Below are 20,958 nucleotides of genomic sequence, written 5' to 3' on the forward strand. Positions count from 1 at the left end.
CCGGGTCCAAGCTGTTTTTATCAGCAGATATGTAAACATGACGCCTGACACATGACAGCACGGTGAGAGAGCGCCTCAGTTTCCATCGAACATGACGCTCCAGAGGGAAAACCGGAATTGACTCTGCATGAACCCCCCAACCTAAATTAATACATCTGTGGAAAGAGCAGTGTGGTACCGTCTCCACCACTGCAAAGTTGCAATATCTAACTTTTGTGCCTTCTTAGCTGTGGTGGTAATGGTGGCTGCTGCACACTCAGGAACCAGAGTGCTTCACTGTGAGGGCAGGAGCATCCAGTCCTGCATCAAAGCCGCACAGGTGGCTGCGCTGCTGGGGGGGTGTTGTTGAAGGCACCAGTGGGACCATGAAGTCCAGTTTGTAATAGATTAATGTGTTGGAAGTTTTAGCACCGACGACGGATTTTCATTTTGCAAAGTAATCCACAAGGGAGGTGCACTTACATGCATATGACATTTTGCATGATGTTGCATTGCAGCAAAACTTGGGCCTGGGTTTTATTGCTGGAGCAGCATGAAGCTGAACACGTTCTGAAGCTCAGTACTGATGGTCAATATATATATATATATATATATATATAAATGTACGTTTTATGTTTGTTTAAATGCGCTTGACAGTTGGAGTTGGACTGTGTTATGAAAGTGAAGTAGAAAGTATAATAAAAAGTAGTGTCAATTCCATCATCTTCATCTTTAGTGTTAAAATGCAATTATTGTGTTAAAAGCCTCCCTGTGTCATAGCAAAATTAAAAGGCATTTTAATCAGATTATAATGTTTCATTAGATCTTGTTTTTTCTTTTAACATTTTCATTTCTGTGTCCGTGCTCTTATGCTGTGTGAGCTTCAAATCGTGTTTTATTGTTTGCTTTTGAATTTTTCATTCTAAACTTGTAAAGCCCTTTGTCACTGTGTTTTGAAAGGTGCTTTAAGAATAAAACTTATTTTATTTTTCTTTATCTTTTCAAATGTTTTTCTCTTGCACTGCAGCTTGTGTTTTCTTAACTTTGATTAAAAGGCTCTTAAGTTCAACTGTTTTTAATGTGCTTTATAAATAATCCGACTTGACTTCTTCAATTACAGGTGCGATGATGCTCCGGACTAAAGATTTAAATTAAGACGTTTGATATTATTCATTCCTGTGATTTTACTTCCTCCACCATGAGTCCTGTATGTTCTCTCTTGTTAGTATATCTTCTCCAGATCCTTCTCTGAATGATAATCTTTGGTCGGACTCTGACTCTCTATTTGAACTTATAACTAGACTAGACGCTTCTAATAGTTATTATTTATGATTATCTGTTATAGAATACCCATGAGTGATGTGACCTGAATTCTACACGTGTTTATCTTTTGTGATTTTGTATCACAGCTCTTCAAACAAACTATAAATGATATAAAATCAGGGATAGAGCTTCTATCTGCTTCCCCCAGTTCACTCAGCCAGACCCCCTGTGTGTGACATAACCTGGGAAAAGTGCTTTTTTTTTATCATGGGAAGATCAGTCACTGCATGTTCTCTACATAAAACCCCGCCACCTCAAACTGAAGGTTATTTATACTGCTGCTGTGACATTGTGGCCGGCAGAGCCTTTGTCAGGCTGCGCACAACGCATCTTCAAAAGATGTTTGGGTTTTGTGGGGAATAAATCGAGTGGTTTGTCCGCGGCCCGGCTCTATATCATATTCAGCTAGCTTGTCGTTGCAACTGTGGTGGTGAATGGGCCACTAGAGGCCCAGCCACTGGCGGGTGGTCTGACACAGAAAGGTTAAATATGGTTCAGCCACTGACGCTCTCAAAGGGCCTCGCTGTTAAAAAAATAAGTTATGGCGGCAGTACGTCTTCACGCAGTCAATAAATTGACAACACTGGCGCAGGGAGGCACAAGACTGTCCCAGAGCTGAACTTCATGGTTGACCGTCCTATTGAAGAAACGAGTCACAACAACACTTGTTTCCGGTGGATTTATTGACAGCTCATCAAAGCCCCGGCTAGACAAGAGGTGTAAAATCACCACAATGACCATGTGTATGTATTGGATTTGTTCACTGAGTGATTTTGTGTGATTTTGTGTGATAAACTTGAACATTTCAGTGACAGCAGAAATGGAAGTCTACAGAAGTGTGTCAGTTTTCTCACGTATTTTATTGAGGCGGCGGCAGAAATCTCAGAAGCAGATAAAAGGCTTGATAGATGAAAACCAAACTTTTAGCCTGAGCAGCAAAAAGAGATGAATTTCTGATGCTGGTTAAAAGCAGTTGCAGTGTGGATCACTGAGGGAGAAAATCAGTCAGTGCAGTAAAGAGCTGAGCTGAATTGGAGAGCAACTACTGACCCATCTCCCAGATGCAGGTCAGAGGAAGGGTCTTCATCTTTTCTTTGAGGACTTCGTCAAAACGCTGATTCTGGGCCACAGTCAAGTGATTCTTCCAGTCGCCCGCCACCCCTGTTCATGTAAACAATTAGACTGCATGTTTGCACGGTGTATACAATGTAAATAAAGAGTTTAACCAATGCAACCTCAGTGGGGTAACAAACCTTTACGCATGGTTTCCTTCTTGTAGCGGTCTTTTTCGATGAACTCCTTGTAGTTTGCATTGGGGTTGGTCTTCATGTTTTTGAAGGTGGAGCTCTCCACCACACGATCGATGGCTTCATCCGTCAAGTCTTGTCCAAGGAAAGAACAGATCTTCACAACTTCCCCTCTGAGGTCCTGTTAGTGGCAGATGTTTGAGAATAATTTCATGTCATTATTTTGCTGAATTTATGAAACAGAATGTCCTGAATCCAAAATCTGCAGGAAGCATTCAGGAGCTGTAAATCTGTAAAAATCTTTCTGACATACACGTGCACGATAAGGACTTTTATAAACTTTATAAATGCAATAGATGAAAGAATGTCCCAAACCTTCAACAGGTTCTCATACTGCACAAAATGGATGTTCAGTTGGTTCTGTGCTGCGGAATACTCGCTCACATGATCAAACCATGATCCCATGTAAACTGTTGAAGAAAAACATATGTCAGAGCTGAAAGAAAATATTTAAAAAGTCAATGAAACTTGTTACTATTCTAGGTTGTTTCATAAATACATACTATCAACCTTTTAAATCAAGATTCATAAATACATATTTTCTACATGAATATTGGTTTCTTAATTTGTTGGAATTTTTTTCTTTAACTAAAACTTGTATTAACACATTTTTTAAATGTTTCTGCAGCAAGTTGACTGAATTGAGCTTTGTCTCTTCTCACCGAGTGAACAAATACACCTGAATAAAGGATGTTAATGCACGTAAGATGAATGGTTTGCCAGAAATGTTTTCCTCATACAGACAGATGTCTGTGGAGTTACTAACAAGTTCCTGTGAACTTACCTTTACCATCCAGGAACTGCTGGAAGAATTCCTCAAAGCTCTTTGGCGTTTCCAGTAAAACCCAACTCTGGGCAAAGTGATATAAGGACACCAGGACATCCTTCGGGTTCCTCCAGACATAAACAGCCTATTGCCAAAAAATATTAATACAATCTTGGCTTCAATGTTTTTTTCACAGCTCAACAAAAATACTCTTTTCTTTGTCAATTCGTTCACACATGAATGTCCAGAATGTTTGGACTAACTCAGTTCATGATTACAGCAAAGTGCATATTACCTTGATTTGCTTGTCTTTCACTGCGAGGGGCAACATGTCAGGGGGGAGATGTGTGCCAAAGATCCGAGGATCTGGCCTTTCTCGGTTCGGGTCATCTGCAGATCTTTCCTCCAACCAAGGAACTCGGATCCTGTTGCTGGCATCTTCTGCCTGTTCCGGGTGGGCCTCATCCATGATCTGGACAACGATCTGTTGCATCCAAACTGTGCCTGCAGAGTAACATATGTAAATATGAACATATAGATTGACCCTAATGAGCCCAGGTAGCACCTACCAGAGAAAGGTTTCCGTTACTAATCATTCATAGGATTTTGAATCTTTAGCACATTTTTGTTCACTTCCTGTTCGTAGGTTGGATTTTCTACCTGACTTGGGGTACGTGATGAGGAAGACATCAGTTGGACGGAGCTCAAAATGCTGGAGAGTGTTGAGGTCGTTGGGTCGCAATTTGTCCTTAACCAGAAAGTTCCTCTTTTTGTACGTGAACAGGTAAGGGCTCACTAAGTCCAGAGAATCCATGGATCCTCAAATTAAACAAAGGAAAGAGATTCATGAAGCATTTGTCTTTAAGTCACTTGATTTGCGTCATCGAAGATATCAAAGCGACTTTCAGTCATACAAAGTTATAACCTGCTGACACCTCATCCTTTCACTGCTCTGAGATGGCAGCTGCACAAAATCTTCCTGTTATTGATTTAACATTCAAGCCAGTACATCTGGTGTTTCTGTTCTTCTCTAATCCAATTAAATGTTTATAGACTGACAGCACAGACTCTTTATCTCAAACGTGAATTTTCATTGCACCAAACAACTAATTTAAGCAAAACTTTCAGAAACAAACACTTGCACATATAATCAATGTGAACAAAACTACCCAAAATGACAGAAACCATCTTAGAGAAAAAATCATTTGACACAAGTATAAGCAAAAGCTATTGATAGAGCAAGATAAGGCTCGTTGTCACTGTGGAAGCACACTGACTGCTGCAGGAGCACAAGTGCTGCGACAATTCAAACAATTTAACAAGAACTCAACTCAGCCACCAGAATAAGAGGAGAAGGAGGACATAACTCAGTTGATGTGACTGACTGTGTCAGGAGCATGTGTGTTAAATCAGTGGTCCCCAACCCCCAGGCCGTGGACCGGTACCGGGCCGTGGGTCATTTGGTACCAGACCGCACAGAAAGAATAAACAACTCACATTTTTTCTGTTTTATTTATTATCTGATTCTGAACAGTGTTTTATTTTTGAAAAATGACTGGATCCTCTCAGTTATGCCTCATGCTTTATGCATATCAAGACGCTTGTCTCGGTCACATGAATTTTTCGCTAAACACAAACCTACACGGTATTTTTCAGACCCATTTGTCAACAGACCAGGTGATCCAGCATGTCTGTGCTGTGCAAGAAGGAGATTAGCTGCTGGAGAATGCAAATGACGGCGGCATTAAAAGTATGTTCGAGAAAACAACTCTGCCGGTGTTCTGGATTAAAGTCAAGGCAGAATACCCTGAGATCGCCACAACAGAAAGGTCCCTTCATATGCTATCACTCTTACACAAATACAAGATTCATAAACATATTTATCACACTAAGAGGTAACAACCTAAACTTACATCAGGAAATAACTGGCTTTGAATTTTTGCAATCTTATATCCAAAAGGACTCCGGTCTACAGTCCGGCTTGCCAGTGGGAGAAGTCACTTCACATGCTTTCATCCTTAGACAAATATAAGATTCATAAACATATTTATCACATTAAGAGGTAACGACCTAGACAATCAGGAAATATCTGGCTTTAATTTATTGCAATTTCATATCCCCTGGTAGAAACCCTCTGCCTTAACCTAAACGCACATTAGCAAATGTTAAGGATGTTTCTGCAGCAAGAAGAGTTAATGAACACATATAAAGGCTGTGATCCTACATATAATGAATATACAAACATCTTGTGAACCAGGTACTGTTCATTTCAGGAACAAATTTCTTTGAACCTACCTTTGTCATCCATGACTCTTAGCCAAGATACCAGTAAATCCTCAGAGTTCCTCCGATCATACGTACACAGCCTCAAGGTAAATTTGCACGTTCATGCAGGTACGACTTGTTTCAATGTTACCTGCAGCTCAAATGCTATACTTTTGAGTAGTTGGTGCTTAAATACTGCAACGTGTTGTCAACCTTGTTTTACCTGACTTGCAATATGTCATGGGGAGTGAGCAGGCGTGGCTCAGAAGCATCATCTAAACCTCTTCCCCTGGGCCTGTACTACACAGCAGGATTTGCGGTTACAGAGGTATTTTCAGGTTTAACTCAGTCCTACGAAGCTCATTCACTTCTTCTCGCAGTAAATCAACATGATAACTACTGCAAAACGGCTAACCGGCTCCGGAACAGGCTAAGTTGGAGACAAGAGATCAACCCGTATAGATAAAGCAACTTTTTGGTTTTCTACTTCTTTTCATTTAGTGTCTGACTTGTTTACAACCCTCGTTGTGCATTGAGGGTTGTACAGGACAAATGTCATGTCTAGTACTACACAGCCCATCTGAAACACCAGAGATTTTCTGCTTAATAACATAAAAAGGCAAATTGTTGATATGGGTTGTTTTTGCAGCTGACATGGCAAGTAAAATGTTTTGCAAGGGTTGCAGGAAGTGGACTAAGTCACGATCATTTTTTTAAAACATCATCGTATCAGGCCGTCATGAAGTACCAGGAGCGGGCGAGTGTGTGTGTGTGTGTGTGTGTGTGTGTGTGTGTGTGTGCGTGCCCCAGATAGCGCACTGGTCCCGAGGCTCCGCCCCCCGCGCACTCGCTCAGAGACACAAGACCAGAGCTCCTTCACGTGAAGGAGCTGGTCACTGACTCACCGGCTGCTCAGTGGAAACAGTGAAAACACAGAGTTTCTCTGGTCTCAGCTGATCAGAGCTCAGCGTCTTGATCAGAGCAGAAGCTGCAGTTGGTTTCTACCGAGCTGCAGTTTCTGTGTCCGCCTCCAGCCTGACCTGCTCTCACTTTTCGTTTAAATATTTCGCCAACTAAAATATATATTTTTAAGCTATTAGGCTGCAGCTATATGTTTTTATTTATTTAAAAATAGGGTACTTCTTATTTCATACATTTTCCACAAATACGGGGAGGACTCAAATAACCCTACAAAGGTCTGTGTTTAATTTATTTCAAAGTAGGCCGACACTTGCCTGTGTATTTTCTTCTCTTCATAAGCGTTTGGTTTTTCCTTTGTTGTAACAGGTAAAAATATCAATCAAATGTCAACAGTTTTCTTTATTGTTGTTCGATAATTTCATAAATGCAACAAACCATAGTTTAGTATAGTATAACTTTATATAAAACTTTATTAGCTTTGTTATCAAATATGTTTTGCGGCTCCAGACAAATTTTATTTTGGGGAAGAGGGTCCATTGTGTTGCTTAAAAAGGCTACTGTTTAAGCACTTTATTTGTTGCACTTTTTTGTCTGATGGAAAGTGTGGTGGGAGGCGAACATAAATCATTAACTGCTCTTAAGAATAAAATTATTTAAAATATAGGTTAGGTTTCAGTTCAGAATCAGTTGAAAACCATTGCAATCAAAATGTCAATCAACCTACCTTGGTCAAATCTTAAACAAAGGTCTATTAATTAGGCTATATTGTGGTCATTGAGGCACAACAATAGTTTTCTGGTTGAATGTTCAGCTCAAGGCTAGAAGGCCCTACAAGTCATGATCAGAGGAACATGAATCAGAAGAAGTTCAGGTATTGCACATCTTTAGCATACCACCCAAAAATCCACTAGAATGCAGGAAACAACATCTACTTAAACCAACATTTCCTGGGGGTGGACCTTCAGCTATGTCTTTGCGTCACAGAATGTAACCAATGTTGTCCATCTCCAGTCGGCCGCTCCTATCAACGACTTCGGGCCCCAAAGGCCACCAGAATGCAGCGAACAACATGGATACAACGCCAAATTCCAACAATTCCCTGATATTTGAGCCAACGTGTGTGGCTGTGTGCGCGGCAAAATGTTGGTCACCCCCGACAAAATCTCACTCCAAGGTTTTTTGAAAAGTTGGCAGCTCTGCAAATGACTGACAGAAACATGTAAGTAGGAGGACAAACTGAAAGATAGACACAGTCTTTCAGTCAGAAGGACACGACCCATCAGTCAGTCAGACATCAACAGCAAAAAGAAGGTTCAACACCACCAGTGTGGTGACGACAGGAACTAGCATTAGCATCACAATGCTAACTTATCAGTGACATCAGAATTGGAAGTCGACAGAAGTGTTGGAGTTCGAGTCAGTTTTCTCTTACTTCACATATTTTATTGAGGCGGCAGCAGAAATCTCAGAAGCAGATAAAAAACTGGACAGATGAAAACAGATGCAGCAACTGAGCAGCAAAGAGAAATTAATTTCTGGTTCTGGTGAAAAGCAGTTGCAGTGTGGATCACTGAGGGAGAAAATCAGTCAGTCACTGCAATAAAGAGTTGAGCTGAATTGGAGAGCAGCTACTGACCCATCTCCCAGATGCAGGTCAGAGGAAGGGTCTTCATCTTTTCTTTGAGGACTTCATCAAAACGCTGATTCTGGGCCACAGTCAAGTGATTCTTCCAGTCGCCCGCCACCCCTGTTCATGTAAACAATTAGACTGCACGTTTGCACGGTGTATACAATGTAAATAAAGAGTTTAACCAATGCAACATCACTGGGGTAACAAACCTTTACGCATGGTTTCCTTCTTGTAGCGTTCTTTTTCGAGTAATTCCATATAGTTTGCATTGGGGTTGGTCTTCATGTTTTTGAAGGTGGAGCTCTCCACCACACGATCGATGGCTTCATCCGTCAAGTCTTGTCCAAGGAAAGAACAGAGCTTCACAACTTCCCCTCTGAGGTCCTGTTAGTGGCAGATGTTTGAGAATAATTTCATGTCATTATTTTGCTGAATTTATGAAACAGAATGTCCTGAATCCAAAATCTGCAGGAAGCATTCAGGAGCTGTAAATCTGTAAAAATCTTTCTGACAAACACGTGCACGATAAGGACTTTTATAAACTTTATAAATGTAATAGATGAAAGAATGTCCCAAACCTTCAACAGGTTCTCATACTGCACAAAATGGATGTTCAGTTGGTTCCGTGCTGCGGAATACTCGCTCACATGATCAAACCATGATCCCATGTAAACTGTTGAAGAAAAACATATGTCAGAGCTGAAAGAAATAATTCTGAAAGTCAATGAAACTTGTTACTATTCAAGGCTGTTTCATAAATACATACTATCAACCTTGGAAATCAAGATTCATTAATTTATATTTTCTACATGAATATTGGTTTTTTATTTTGTTGGAATTTCTTTCTTTAACTAAAACTTGCATTAACACATTTTTTTAATTTATTCGCAGCAAGTTGACTGAATTCAGTTTCGTCTCTACTCACCGAGTGAACAAATACACCTGAATAAAGGATGTTAATGCACGTAAGATGAATGGTTCGCCAGATATGTTTTCCTCATACAGACAGAAGTTTGTGGAGCTACCAACAATTTGTTGTGAACCTACCTTTACCATCCAGGAACTGCTGGAAGAAATCCTGAAAGCTCTTTGGCGTTTCCAGTAAAACCCAACTCTGAGCAAAGTGATATAAGGACACCAGGACATCCTTCGGGTTCCTCCAGACATAAACAGCCTATTGCAAAAAAATATAAATACAATCTTGGCTTCAATGTTTTTTTTCACAGCTCAACAAAAACAAGCTTTTCTTTGTCAATTCGTTCACACATGAATGCCAAGAGTATATGAAATTAACTCAGTTCATGAAGACAGCAAAGTGCATATTACCTTGATTTGCTTGTCTTTCACTGCGAGGGGCAACATGTCAGGGGGGAGATGTGTGCCAAAGATCCGAGGATCTGGCCTTTCTCGGTTCGGGTCATCTGCAGATCTTTCCTCCAACCAAGGAACTCGGCTCCTGTTGCTGGCATCTTCTGCCAGTTCCGGGTGGGCCTCATCCATGATCTGGACAACGATCTGTTGCATCCAAACTGTGCCTGCAGAGTAACATATGTAAATATGAACATATAGATTGACCCTAATGAGCCCAGGTAGCACCTACCAGAGAAAGGTTTCCGTTACTAATCATTCATAGGATTTTGAATCTTTAGCATATTTTTGTTCACTTCCTGGTCATAGGTTGGATTTTCTACCTGACTTGGGGTACGTGATGAGGAAGACATCAGTTGGACGGAGCTCAAAATGCTGGAGAGTGTCGAGGTCGTTGGGTCGCAATTTGTCCTTAACCAGAAAGTTCCTCTTTTTGTACGTGAACAGGTAAGGGCTCACTAAGTCCAGAGAATCCATTGATCCTCAAATTAAACAAAGGAAAGAGATTCATGAAGCATTTGTCTTTAAGTCACTTGATTTGCGTCATCGAAGATATCAAAGCGACTTTCAGTCATACAAAGTTATAACCTGCTGACACCTCATCCTTTCACTGCTCTGAGATGGCAGCTGCACAAAATGTTCCTGCTATTGATTGAACATTCAAGCCAGTACATCTGGTGTTTCTGTTCTTCTCTTATCCAATTAAATGTTTTTAGACTGACAGCACAGACTCTTTATCTCAAACGTGAATTTTCATTGCACCAAACAACTAATTTAAGCAAAACTTTCAGAAACAAACACTTGCACATATAATCAATGTGAACAAAACTACCCAAAATGACAGAAACCATCTTAGAGAAAAAATCATTTGACACAAGTATAAGCAAAAGCTATTGATAGAGCAAGATAAGGCTCGTTGTCATTGTGGAAGCACACTGACCGCTGCAGGAGCACAAGTGCTGCGACAATTCAAACAATTTAACAAGAACTCAACTCAGCCACCAGAATAAGAGGAGAAGGAGGACATAACTCAGTTGATGTGACTGACTGTGTCAGGAGCATGTGTGTTAAATCAGTGGTCCCCAACCCCCAGGCCGTGGACCGGTACCGGGCCGTGGGTCATTTGGTACCAGACCGCACAGAAAGAAAAAACAACTTATATTTTTTCTGTTTTATTTATTATCTGATTCTGAACAGTGTTTTATTTTTGAAAAATGACTGGATCCTCTCAGTTATGCCTCATGCTTTATGCATATCAAGACGCTTGTCTCGGTCACATGAATTTTTCGCTAAACACAAACCTACACGGTATTTTTCAGACCCATTTGTCAACAGACCAGGTGATCCAGCATGTCTGTGCTGTGCAAGAAGGAGATTAGCTGCTGGAGAATGCAAATGACGGCGGCATTAAAAGTATGTTCGAGAAAACAACTCTGCCGGTGTTCTGGATTAAAGTCAAGGCAGAATACCCTGAGATTGCCACAACAGAAAGGTCCCTTCATATGCTATCACTCTTACACAAATACAAGATTCATAAACATATTTATCACACTAAGAGGTAACAACCTAAACTTACATCAGGAAATAACTGGCTTTGAATTTTTGCAATCTTATATCCAAAAGGACTCCGGTCTACAGTCCGGCTTGCCAGTGGGAGAAGTCACTTCACATGCTTTCATCCTTAGACAAATATAAGATTCATAAACATATTTATCACATTAAGAGGTAACGACCTAGACAATCAGGAAATATCTGGCTTTAATTTATTGCAATTTCATATCCCCTGGTAGAAACCCTCTGCCTTAACCTAAACGCACATTAGCAAATGTTAAGGATGTTTCTGCAGCAAGAAGAGTTAATGAACACATATAAAGGCTGTGATCCTACATATAATGAATATACAAACATCTTGTGAACCAGGTACTGTTCATTTCAGGAACAAATTTCTTTGAACCTACCTTTGTCATCCATGACTCTTAGCCAAGATACCAGGAAATCCTCAGAGTTCCTCCGATCATACGTACACAGCCTCAAGGTACATTTGCACGTTCATGCAGGTACGACTTGTTTCAATGTTACCTGCAGCTCAAATGCTATACATTTGAGTAGTTGGTGCTTAAATACTGCAACGTGTTATCAACCTTGATTTACCTGACTTGCAATATGTTATGGGGAGTGAGCAGGCGTGGCTCAGAAGCATCATCTAAACCTCTTCCCCTGGGCCTGTACTGTACAGCAGGATTTGCGGTTACAGAGGTATTTTCAGGTTTAACTCAGTCCTACGAAGCTCATTCACTTCTTCTCGCAGTAAATCAACATGATAACTACTGCAAAACGGCTAACCGGCTCCGGAACAGGCTAAGTTGGAGACAAGAGATCAACCCGTATAGATAAAGCAACTTTTTGGTTTTCTACTTCTTTTCATTTAGTGTCTGACTTGTTTACAACCCTCGTTGTGCATTGAGGGTTGTACAGGACAAATGTCATGTCTAGTACTACACAGCCCATCTGAAACACCAGAGATTTTCTGCTTAATAACATAAAAAGGCAAATTGTTGATATGGGTTGTTTTTGCCGCTGACATGGCAAGTAAAATGTTTTGCAAGGGTTGCAGGAAGTGGACTAAGTCACGATCATTTTTTTAAAACATCATCGTATCAGGCCGTCATGAAGTACCAGGAGCGGGCGAGTGTGTGTGTGTGTGTGTGTGTGTGTGTGTGTGTGTGCGTGCCCCAGATAGCGCACTGGTCCCGAGGCTCCGCCCCCCGCGCACTCGCTCAGAGACACAAGACCAGAGCTCCTTCACGTGAAGGAGCTGGTCACTGACTCACCGGCTGCTCAGTGGAAACAGTGAAAACACAGAGTTTCTCTGGTCTCAGCTGATCAGAGCTCAGCGTCTTGATCAGAGCAGAAGCTGCAGTTGGTTTCTACCGAGCTGCAGTTTCTGTGTCCGCCTCCAGCCTGACCTGCTCTCACTTTTCGTTTAAATATTTCGCCAACTAAAATATATATTTTTAAGCTATTAGGCTGCAGCTATATGTTTTTATTTATTTAAAAATAGGGTACTTCTTATTTCATACATTTTCCACAAATACGGGGAGGACTCAAATAACCCTACAAAGGTCTGTGTTTAATTTATTTCAAAGTAGGCCGACACTTGCCTGTGTATTTTCTTCTCTTCATAAGCGTTTGGTTTTTCCTTTGTTGTAACAGGTAAAAATATCAATCAAATGTCAACAGTTTTCTTTATTGTTGTTCGATAATTTCATAAATGCAACAAACCATAGTTTAGTATAGTATAACTTTATATAAAACTTTATTAGCTTTGTTATCAAATATGTTTTGCGGCTCCAGACAAATTTTATTTTGGGGAAGAGGGTCCATTGTGTTGCTTAAAAAGGCTACTGTTTAAGCACTTTATTTGTTGCACTTTTTTGTCTGATGGAAAGTGTGGTGGGAGGCGAACATAAATCATTAACTGCTCTTAAGAATACAATTATTTAAAATATAGGTTAGGTTTCAGTTCAGAATTAGTTGAAAACCATTGCAATCAAAATGTCAATCAACCTACCTTGGTCAAATCTTAAACAAAGGTCTATTAATTAGGCTATATTGTGGTCATTGAGGCACAACAATAGTTTTCTGGTTGAATGTTCAGCTCAAGGCTAGAAGGCCCTACAAGTCATGATCAGAGGAACATGAATCAGAAGAAGTTCAGGTATTGCACATCTTTAGCATACCACCCAAAAATCCACTAGAATGCAGGAAACAACATCTACTTAAACCAACATTTCCTGGGGGTGGACCTTCAGCTATGTCTTTGCGTCACAGAATGTAACCAATGTTGTCCATCTCCAGTCGGCCGCTCCTATCAACGACTTCGGGCCCCAAAGGCCACCAGAATGCAGCGAACAACATGGATACAACGCCAAATTCCAACAATTCCCTGATATTTGAGCCAACGTGTGTGGCTGTGTGCGCGGTAAAATGTTGGTCACCCCCGACAAAATCTCACTCCAAGGTTTTTTGAAAAGTTGGCAGCTCTGCAAATGACTGACAGAAACATGTAAGTAGGAGGACAAACTGAAAGATAGACACAGTCTTTCAGTCAGAAGGACACGACCCATCAGTCAGTCAGACATCAACAGCAAAAAGAAGGTTCAACACCACCAGTGTGGTGACGACAGGAACTAGCATTAGCATCACAATGCTAACTTATCAGTGACATCAGAATTGGAAGTCGACAGAAGTGTTGGAGTTCGAGTCAGTTTTCTCTTACGTCACATATTTTATTGAGGCGGCAGCAGAAATCTCAGAAGCAGATACAAAACTGGACAGATGAAAACAGATGCAGCAAAGAGAAATTAATTTCTGGTTCTGGTGAAAAGCAGTTGCAGTGTGGATCACTGAGGGAGAAAATCAGTCACTGCAATAAAGAGTTGAGCTGAATTGGAGAGCAGCTACTGACCCATCTCCCAGATGCAGGTCAGAGGAAGGGTCTTCATCTTTTCTTTGAGGACTTCATCAAAACGCTGATTCTGGGCCACAGTCAAGTGATTCTTCCAGTCGCCCGCCACCCCTGTTCATGTAAACAATTAGACTGCATGTTTGCACGGTGTATACAATGTAAATAAAGAGTTTAACCAATGCAACATCACTGGGGTAACAAACCTTTACGCATGGTTTCCTTCTTGTAGCGTTCTTTTTCGAGTAATTCCATATAGTTTGCATTGGGGTTGGTCTTCATGTTTTTGAAGGTGGAGCTCTCCACCACACGATCGATGGCTTCATCCGTCAAGTCTTCTCCAAGGAAAGAACAGAGCTTCACAACTTCCCCTCTGAGGTCCTGTTAGTGGCAGATGTTTGAGAATAATTTCATGTCGTTCTTTTTCTGAATTTATGAAACAGAACGTCTTGAATCCAAAATCTGCAGGAAGCATTCAAGAGCTGTAAATCTGTCAAAATCTGTCTGACTAACACGTGCACGACAAGGACCTTTATAAACTTTAAGAAATGTTTCTTTGTTGACTATTAATTGCTGCAATAGATAAAATAATGTCACCAACCTTCAACAGGTTCTCATACTGCACAAAATGGATGTTCAGTTGGTTCAGTGCTGCAGAATACTCGCTCACATGGTCGAACCATGATCCCATGTAAACTGTTGGAGAAAAACATGTCAGAGCTGAAAGAAATTATTCTGAAAGTCAATGAAACGTGTCACTATTATAGGCTGTTTCATAAATACATATTCTCAACCTTTTAAATGAAGATTTATTAATACAATTTTTTTCCATCAGGGGTCTTCAAAGTTTTTCAGGCCAAGGACCCCCAAACTCATGGAAAGATGGAGCAGGGACCCCCTACTATATATTTTGTGTAAAATTGTGTTTTATATTAAACTTGTCCTAGTGCTATGTAAAAACATAGCTACCCTGTTATTGTGCATTCAATACTAAGCTATTCAAATAATACACAGGTTCATATATTCCTGTTTTTCTTACTGTGTGTCATTGAATGTGTGCATTGCTGACTGAAAGATAACGTCTTCTGCCTCCATTTATCCATTTGCTACAATATGTCCGATTCATATTAATGTATTTTTCTCACAGAGTGTGCAAATACACCTGAATAAAGGATGTTAATGCACGTAAGATGAATGGTTTGCCAGATATGTTTTCCTCATACAGACAGATGTTTGTGGAGTTATTAACAAGTTCCTGTGAACCTACCTTTACCATCCAGGAACTGCTGGAAGAAATCCTCAAAGCTCTTTGGTGTTTCCATGGGAACACAACTCTGAGCAAAGTGATAGAAGGACACCAGGACATCCTTCGGGTTCCTCCAGACATAAACAGCCTATTGACAAATAATATTAATACAATCTTGGATTCAATGTTGTTTTCACTGCTCAACAAAAACAAGCTTTTCTTTGTCAATTCGTTAACACATGAATATCAAGAGTATATGAAATTAACTCAGTTCATGAATACAGCAAAGTGCATATTACCTTGATTTGCTTGTCTTTCACTGCGAGGGGCAACATGTCAGGGGGGAGATGTGTGCTAAAGATCCGAGGATCTGGCCTGACTCGGTTCGGGTCACCTGCAGATCTTTCCTCCAACCAAGGAACTCGGCTCCTGTTGCTGGCATCTTCTGTCTGTTCTGGGTGGGCCTCATCCATGATCTGGACAGTGATCTGTTGCATCCAAACTGAGCCTACAGAGTAACATATGTTATATATGTAGGAATACAGATTGACCCAAATTATCCCAGGTAGCACCTACTTTTATTCACTTCCTGGTCGTAACTTGGATTTTCTACCTGACTTGGGGTACGTGATGAGGAGGACATCAGTTGGACGGAGCTCAAAATGCTGGACAGCATCAAAGTCCTTCGGTCGGAATTGGTCCTTAACCATAAAGTTCCTCTTTTTGTACGTAAACAGGTAAGGGCTCACTAAGTCCAGAGAATCCATGGATCCTCAAATTAAACAAAGGAAAGAGATTCATGAAGCATTTGTCTTTAAGTCACTTGATTTTACCTGCTTCATCAAAGATATCAAAGCGACTTTCAGTCATACAAAGTTATAACCTGCTGACATCTCATCCTTTCACTGCATCAAGATGGCAGCTGCACAAAATCTTCCTGCTATTGATTTAACATTCAAGCAAGTACATCTGGTGTTTCTGTTCTTCTCTTATCCAATTAAATGTTTTCAAACGTGTAATGAAAAATCATATAATCATACTGTTCTATGTATTATCTCTGCTCATGCGTACCATGTGTGATCTGACAAGATGACAGTTGGTGACCTGCCTCATGGCAGATTTATCATGATCTTTATTTACTAGTATCTATGATTTGGTGCCTTATATCCTGGAAGTTTACTTCGTACTCAATTCTCACATACACACATTTTCCTCTTCACTAAATCTGCATAAAAGATAAACATAAAACATATTTTTCACATTAAGAGGTAATAACCGAGAAATACATACGGAAAAAAACTGGCTTTGATTTATTGCAATTTTATATCGCCTGGTAGAGACCCTCTGCCTTGAGCCATATTAGCAAATGTTAAGGATGTTTCTGCAGCAAGAAGAGTTAATGAACACATATAAAGGACTGTGATCCTACACATAATGAATACACAAACATCTTGTGAACCAGGTACTGTTCATTTCAGGAACAAATCTCTCTGAACCTACCTTTGTCATCCATGACTCTTAGCCAAGATACCAGGAAATCCTCAGAGTTCCTCCGATCATACGTACGCAGCCTCAAGGTAAATTTGCATGTTCATGAATGTACGACTTTTTTCAATGTTACCTACAGCTCAACTGCTATACATTTGAGTAGTTGGTGCTTAAATACTGCAACGTGTTATCAACCTTGATTTACCTGATTTGCAATATGTCATGGGGAGTGAGCAGGCGTGGCTCAGAAGCCTCATCTCAACCTCTTCCCCTGGGCCTGTACTGTACAGCAGGATTTGCGGTTACATAGGTATTTTCAGGTTTAACTCAGTCCTACGAAGCTCATTCACTTCTTCTCGCAGTAAATCTACATGATAACTACTGCAAAACGGCTAACCTGCTCCGGAACAGGCTAAGTTGGAGACAAGAGATCAACCCGTATAGATAAAGCAACTTTTTGGTTTTCTACTTCTTTTCATTTAGTGTCTGACTTGTTTACAACCCTCGTTGTGCATTGAGTGTTGTACAGGACAAATGTCATGTCTAGTACTACACAGCCCATCTGAAACACCAGAGATTTTCTGCTTAATAACATAAAAAGGAAAATTGTTGATATGGGTTGTTTTTGCCTCTGACATGGCAAGTAAAATGTTTTGCAAGGGTTGCAGGAGTGTGTGTTTTGTGTGTGCTGAGTGTTGTGTGATGGGCCAGTGCTGAAACATGAATTGCTGACTGAAAGATAATGTCTTCTGCCTCCATTTATCCGTTTGCTACAATATGTCCGATTCATATTAATTTATTTTTAAAGACATTTAAATTCGTGGAATAAAATTGGTTAAAACAAATATTTAAAATTAGAAAATTTATTAAAATTGTCTAATCAACCAAATATTTCGCGACCCCCTGCAGTACCTCCGCGGACCCCATTTGAAGACCTCTGTTCTACATGAATACGTCTTCTTCTCCAGGTGGAATTTCTTTCTTTAACTTAAACTTGTATTAACACATTTTTTTAATTTTTCCGCAGCAAGTTGAATGAATTGAGCTTCGTCTTTTCTCACCGAGTGTGCAAATACACCTGAATAAAGGATGTTAATGCACATAAGATGAATGGCTTGCCAGGTATACTTTCCTCATACAGACAGATGTTTGTGGAGTTATTAACAAGTTCCTGTGAACCTACCTTTACCATCCAGGAACTGCTGGAAGAAATCCTCAAAGCTCTTTGGTGTTTCCATGTGAACACAACTCTGAGCAAAGTGATAGAAGGACACCAGGACATCCTTCGAGTTCCTCCAGACATAAACAGCCTATTGACAAATAATATTAATACAATCTTGGATTCAATGTTGATATTACAGATCAACAAAAATAAGCTTTTCTTTGTCAATTCGTTCACACATGTATGTCAAGAGTATTTGGACTAATTCAGTTCATGAATACAGCAAAGTGCATATTACCTTGATTTGCTTGTCTTTCACTGCGAGGGACAACATGTCAGGGGGGAGATGTGTGCTAAAGATCCGAGGATCTGGCCTGACTCGGTTTGGGTCATATGCAGACATTTCCTCCAACCAAGGAACTCGGCTGTTGTTGCTGACATCTTCTGCCTGTTCTGGGTGGGCCTCATCCATGATCTGGACAGTGATCTGTTGCATCCAAACTGAGCCTGCAAAGTAACATATGTTATATATGTAGGAACATACAGATTGACCCAAATTATCCCAGGTAGCACCTACTTGAGAAAATGTTCTGTTACTAAGAATTCATAGGATTATGAAACTTTAGCATATTTTTTTTCAACTCCTGGTCATAAGTTCGATTTTTTACCTGACTTGGGGTACGTGATGAGGAGGACATCAGTTTGACGGAGCTCAAAATGCTGGACAGCATCAAGGTCCTTTGGTCGGAATTGGTCCTGAACAATAAAGTTCCTCCTTTTGTACGTGAACAGGTAAGGGCTCACTATGTCCAGAGAATCCATGGATCCTCAAATTAAACAAAGGAAAGAGATTCATGAAGCATTTGTCTTTAAGTCACTTGATTTTACCTGCGTCATCAAAGATATCAAAGCGACTTTCAGTCATACAAAGTTATAACCTGCTGACATCTCATCCTTTCACTGCTTCAAGATGGCAGCTGCAAAAAATGTTCCTGCTATTGATTTAACATTCAAGCAAGTAAATCTGGTGTTTCTGTTCTTCTCTTATCCAATTAAATGTTTTAAAACGTGTAATGAAAAATCATATAATCATACTGTTCTATGTATTATCTCTGCTCATGCGTACCATGTGTGATCTGACAAGATGACAGTTGGTGACCTGCCTCATGGCAGATTTATCATGATCTTTATTTACGAGATTTACTAGTGTCTGTGACTTAGTGCCTTATATCCTGGAAGTTTACTTTGTACTCCATTCTAACACACACAGACACACAGACATTTTCCTCTTCACTAAATCTGCATAAAAGATAAACATAAACACATTTTTCACATTAAGAGGTAACTGAGAAAAACATCACCTCTGCAGGAGTACAAGTGCTGCGAACAATTCACACAATTTAACAAGAACTCAACTCAGCCAACAGAATTAGAGGAGAAGGAGGACATAACTCAGTTGATGGGACTGACTGTGTCAGGAGCATGTGTGTTAAATCCCATGTTACATGTTTTGAACCTGTAATGCAGGATATGTCATAACAGGTTCTGGTTTATTGCGGGAACTGGGTCAGGTCTGTTGCAGAGCTTTGCCAGCGGGTTTGCAAAAAAGGACCCGTGCAGGACTCCGGTCTACAGTCCGGCTTGCCAGTGGGAGAAGTCACTTCACATGCTTTTATCCTTAGACAAATATAAGATTCATAAACATATTTATCACATTAAGAGGTAACGACCTAGACAATCAGGAAATATCTGGCTTTAATTTATTGCAATTTCATATCCCCTGGTAGAAACCCTCTGCCTTAACCTAAACGCACATTAGCAAATGTTAAGGATGTTTCTGCAGCAAGAAGAGTTAATGAACACATATAAAGACTGTGATCCTACACATAATGAATACACAAACATCTTGTGAACCAGGTACTGTTCATTTCAGGAACAAATCTCTCTGAACCTACCTTTGTCATCCATGACTCTTAGCCAAGATACCAGGAAATCCTCAGAGTTCCTCCGATTGTACGTACGCAGCCTCAAGGTAAATTTGCACGTTCATGCATGTACGACTTGTTTCAATGTGACCACAGCTCAACTGCTATACATTTGAGTAGTTGGTGCTTAAATACTGCAACGTGTTATCAACCTTGATTTACCTGACCTGCCTAGTCAGGGCACTCCCGCTGACATGTTGCAGTCCTACGAAGCTTGTTTACTTCTTATCGCAGTAAATCAACATGATAACTAATGCAGAACGGCTAACCAGTTACAGAACAAGATAAGTTTGAGACAAGAGATCAAACCGTATAGATAAAGCCCCTTTTTGGTTTTCTACTTCTTTTACTTTAGTGTCTGACCTGTTTACAACCCTCGTTGTGCATTGAGGGTTGTACAGGACAAATGTCATGTCTAGTACTACACAGCCCATCTGAAACACCAGAGATTTTCTGCTTAATAACAGATAAAGGCAAATCGTTGATATGGGTTGTTTTTGCCTGTGACATGGCAAGTAAAATGTTTTGCAAGGGTTGCAGGAAGTGGACATGTGTGTGTATGTGATGTGTTTCTGTGTGATGGGCCAGGGGGTCAAAGAAGCTGTGAACGGGATGGGAAGGAGTTATAAAGCCCGGGGAAGAGGTCCCTGGCCCCCTACTGCAGCCTTGTTCACATGAGAATCAATCTGGTGCCAGTGTTTGATGTGAACCGCAGATAAAAGGGACGAAGCAAAGAGTGACAGCGGGGATATGGAATGATAGGGCACACACAGACAGGGAGATTAACGGGAAGAGCAGATACAAAATGTGGAGGTATGAAGAGGTGCCAAAGGGCCACATTTACCAAAGAAGGACAAGGATATGATGCGTGAATAATAATCTGGGACAAACATCATCATGTATACAGGTACGGAAAAAAGAGGTATGAAGATGCTGGAGGCAAAAAAAGCAACTCAACCCAAATGACTGACAGAAACATGTAAGTAGGAGGACAAACTGAAAGATAGACACAGTCTTTCAGTCAGAAGGACACGACCCATCAGTCAGTCAGAC

General features: G+C 40.5%; 3 protein-coding genes across 3 annotated transcripts; all 3 read right to left on the minus strand.

Annotated features, from left to right (window-relative positions):
• Positions 1-2,157: 2,157 nt before the first annotated feature.
• On the minus strand, positions 2,158-11,220 carry LOC128453002 (uncharacterized). The gene is made up of 12 exons (XM_053435579.1): positions 9,883-11,220; positions 9,518-9,726; positions 9,239-9,365; positions 8,770-8,864; positions 8,401-8,575; positions 8,198-8,308; positions 4,036-4,194; positions 3,671-3,879; positions 3,394-3,520; positions 2,925-3,019; positions 2,556-2,730; positions 2,158-2,463 (listed from the first exon to the last, which is right to left on the minus strand). Exons 1-12 carry the CDS (start codon positions 10,034-10,036, stop codon positions 2,345-2,347), a joined length of 1,755 nt encoding a protein of 584 aa, XP_053291554.1. The 5' UTR covers positions 10,037-11,220; the 3' UTR covers positions 2,158-2,344.
• Positions 11,221-14,019: 2,799 nt separating this feature from the next.
• LOC128453790 (amine sulfotransferase-like) lies at positions 14,020-16,037 on the minus strand. Its single transcript, XM_053436880.1, has 6 exons — positions 15,884-16,037; positions 15,570-15,778; positions 15,292-15,418; positions 14,626-14,720; positions 14,231-14,405; positions 14,020-14,138 (listed from the first exon to the last, which is right to left on the minus strand). The coding sequence occupies exons 1-6, from the start codon at positions 16,035-16,037 to the stop codon at positions 14,020-14,022; spliced, it is 879 nt and encodes a 292-aa protein (XP_053292855.1).
• A 1,113-nt stretch (positions 16,038-17,150) lies between these two features.
• Positions 17,151-18,742, minus strand: LOC128453848 (amine sulfotransferase-like). The gene is made up of 4 exons (XM_053436943.1): positions 18,589-18,742; positions 18,219-18,427; positions 17,942-18,068; positions 17,151-17,155 (listed from the first exon to the last, which is right to left on the minus strand). Exons 1-4 carry the CDS (start codon positions 18,740-18,742, stop codon positions 17,151-17,153), a joined length of 495 nt encoding a protein of 164 aa, XP_053292918.1.
• Between the last annotated feature and the right edge of the window lie 2,216 nt (positions 18,743-20,958).

This window comes from Pleuronectes platessa, chromosome 12 (assembly GCF_947347685.1).
Source record: "Pleuronectes platessa chromosome 12, fPlePla1.1, whole genome shotgun sequence".
Classification (NCBI taxonomy): domain Eukaryota; kingdom Metazoa; phylum Chordata; class Actinopteri; order Pleuronectiformes; family Pleuronectidae; genus Pleuronectes; species Pleuronectes platessa.

Bases quoted from the DNA above. Each gene is read 5' to 3' on its own strand.
- LOC128453002 (XM_053435579.1), bottom strand. From the start codon at position 10,036: ATGGATTCTCTGGACTTAGTGAGCCCTTACCTGTTCACGTACAAAAAG. The intron at 9,727-9,882 runs GTAGAAAATCCA...GTTACTCTGCAG, and splicing joins CATCACGTACCCCAAGTCAG to GCACAGTTTGGATGCAACAG. The intron at 2,464-2,555 runs GTTTGTTACCCC...TTACATGAACAG, and splicing joins GAAGGAAACCATGCGTAAAG to GGGTGGCGGGCGACTGGAAG.
- LOC128453790 (XM_053436880.1), bottom strand. From the start codon at position 16,037: ATGGATTCTCTGGACTTAGTGAGCCCTTACCTGTTTACGTACAAAAAG. The intron at 14,721-15,291 runs GTAGGTTCACAG...TTTCTCCAACAG, and splicing joins GCAGTTCCTGGATGGTAAAG to TTTACATGGGATCATGGTTC. The intron at 14,406-14,625 runs GTTGGTGACATT...TGCCACTAACAG, and splicing joins AGTATGAGAACCTGTTGAAG to GACCTCAGAGGGGAAGTTGT.
- LOC128453848 (XM_053436943.1), bottom strand. From the start codon at position 18,742: ATGGATTCTCTGGACATAGTGAGCCCTTACCTGTTCACGTACAAAAGG. The intron at 18,428-18,588 runs GTAAAAAATCGA...GTTACTTTGCAG, and splicing joins CATCACGTACCCCAAGTCAG to GCTCAGTTTGGATGCAACAG. The intron at 18,069-18,218 runs GTAATATGCACT...ATTTGTCAATAG, and splicing joins TGAAAGACAAGCAAATCAAG to GCTGTTTATGTCTGGAGGAA.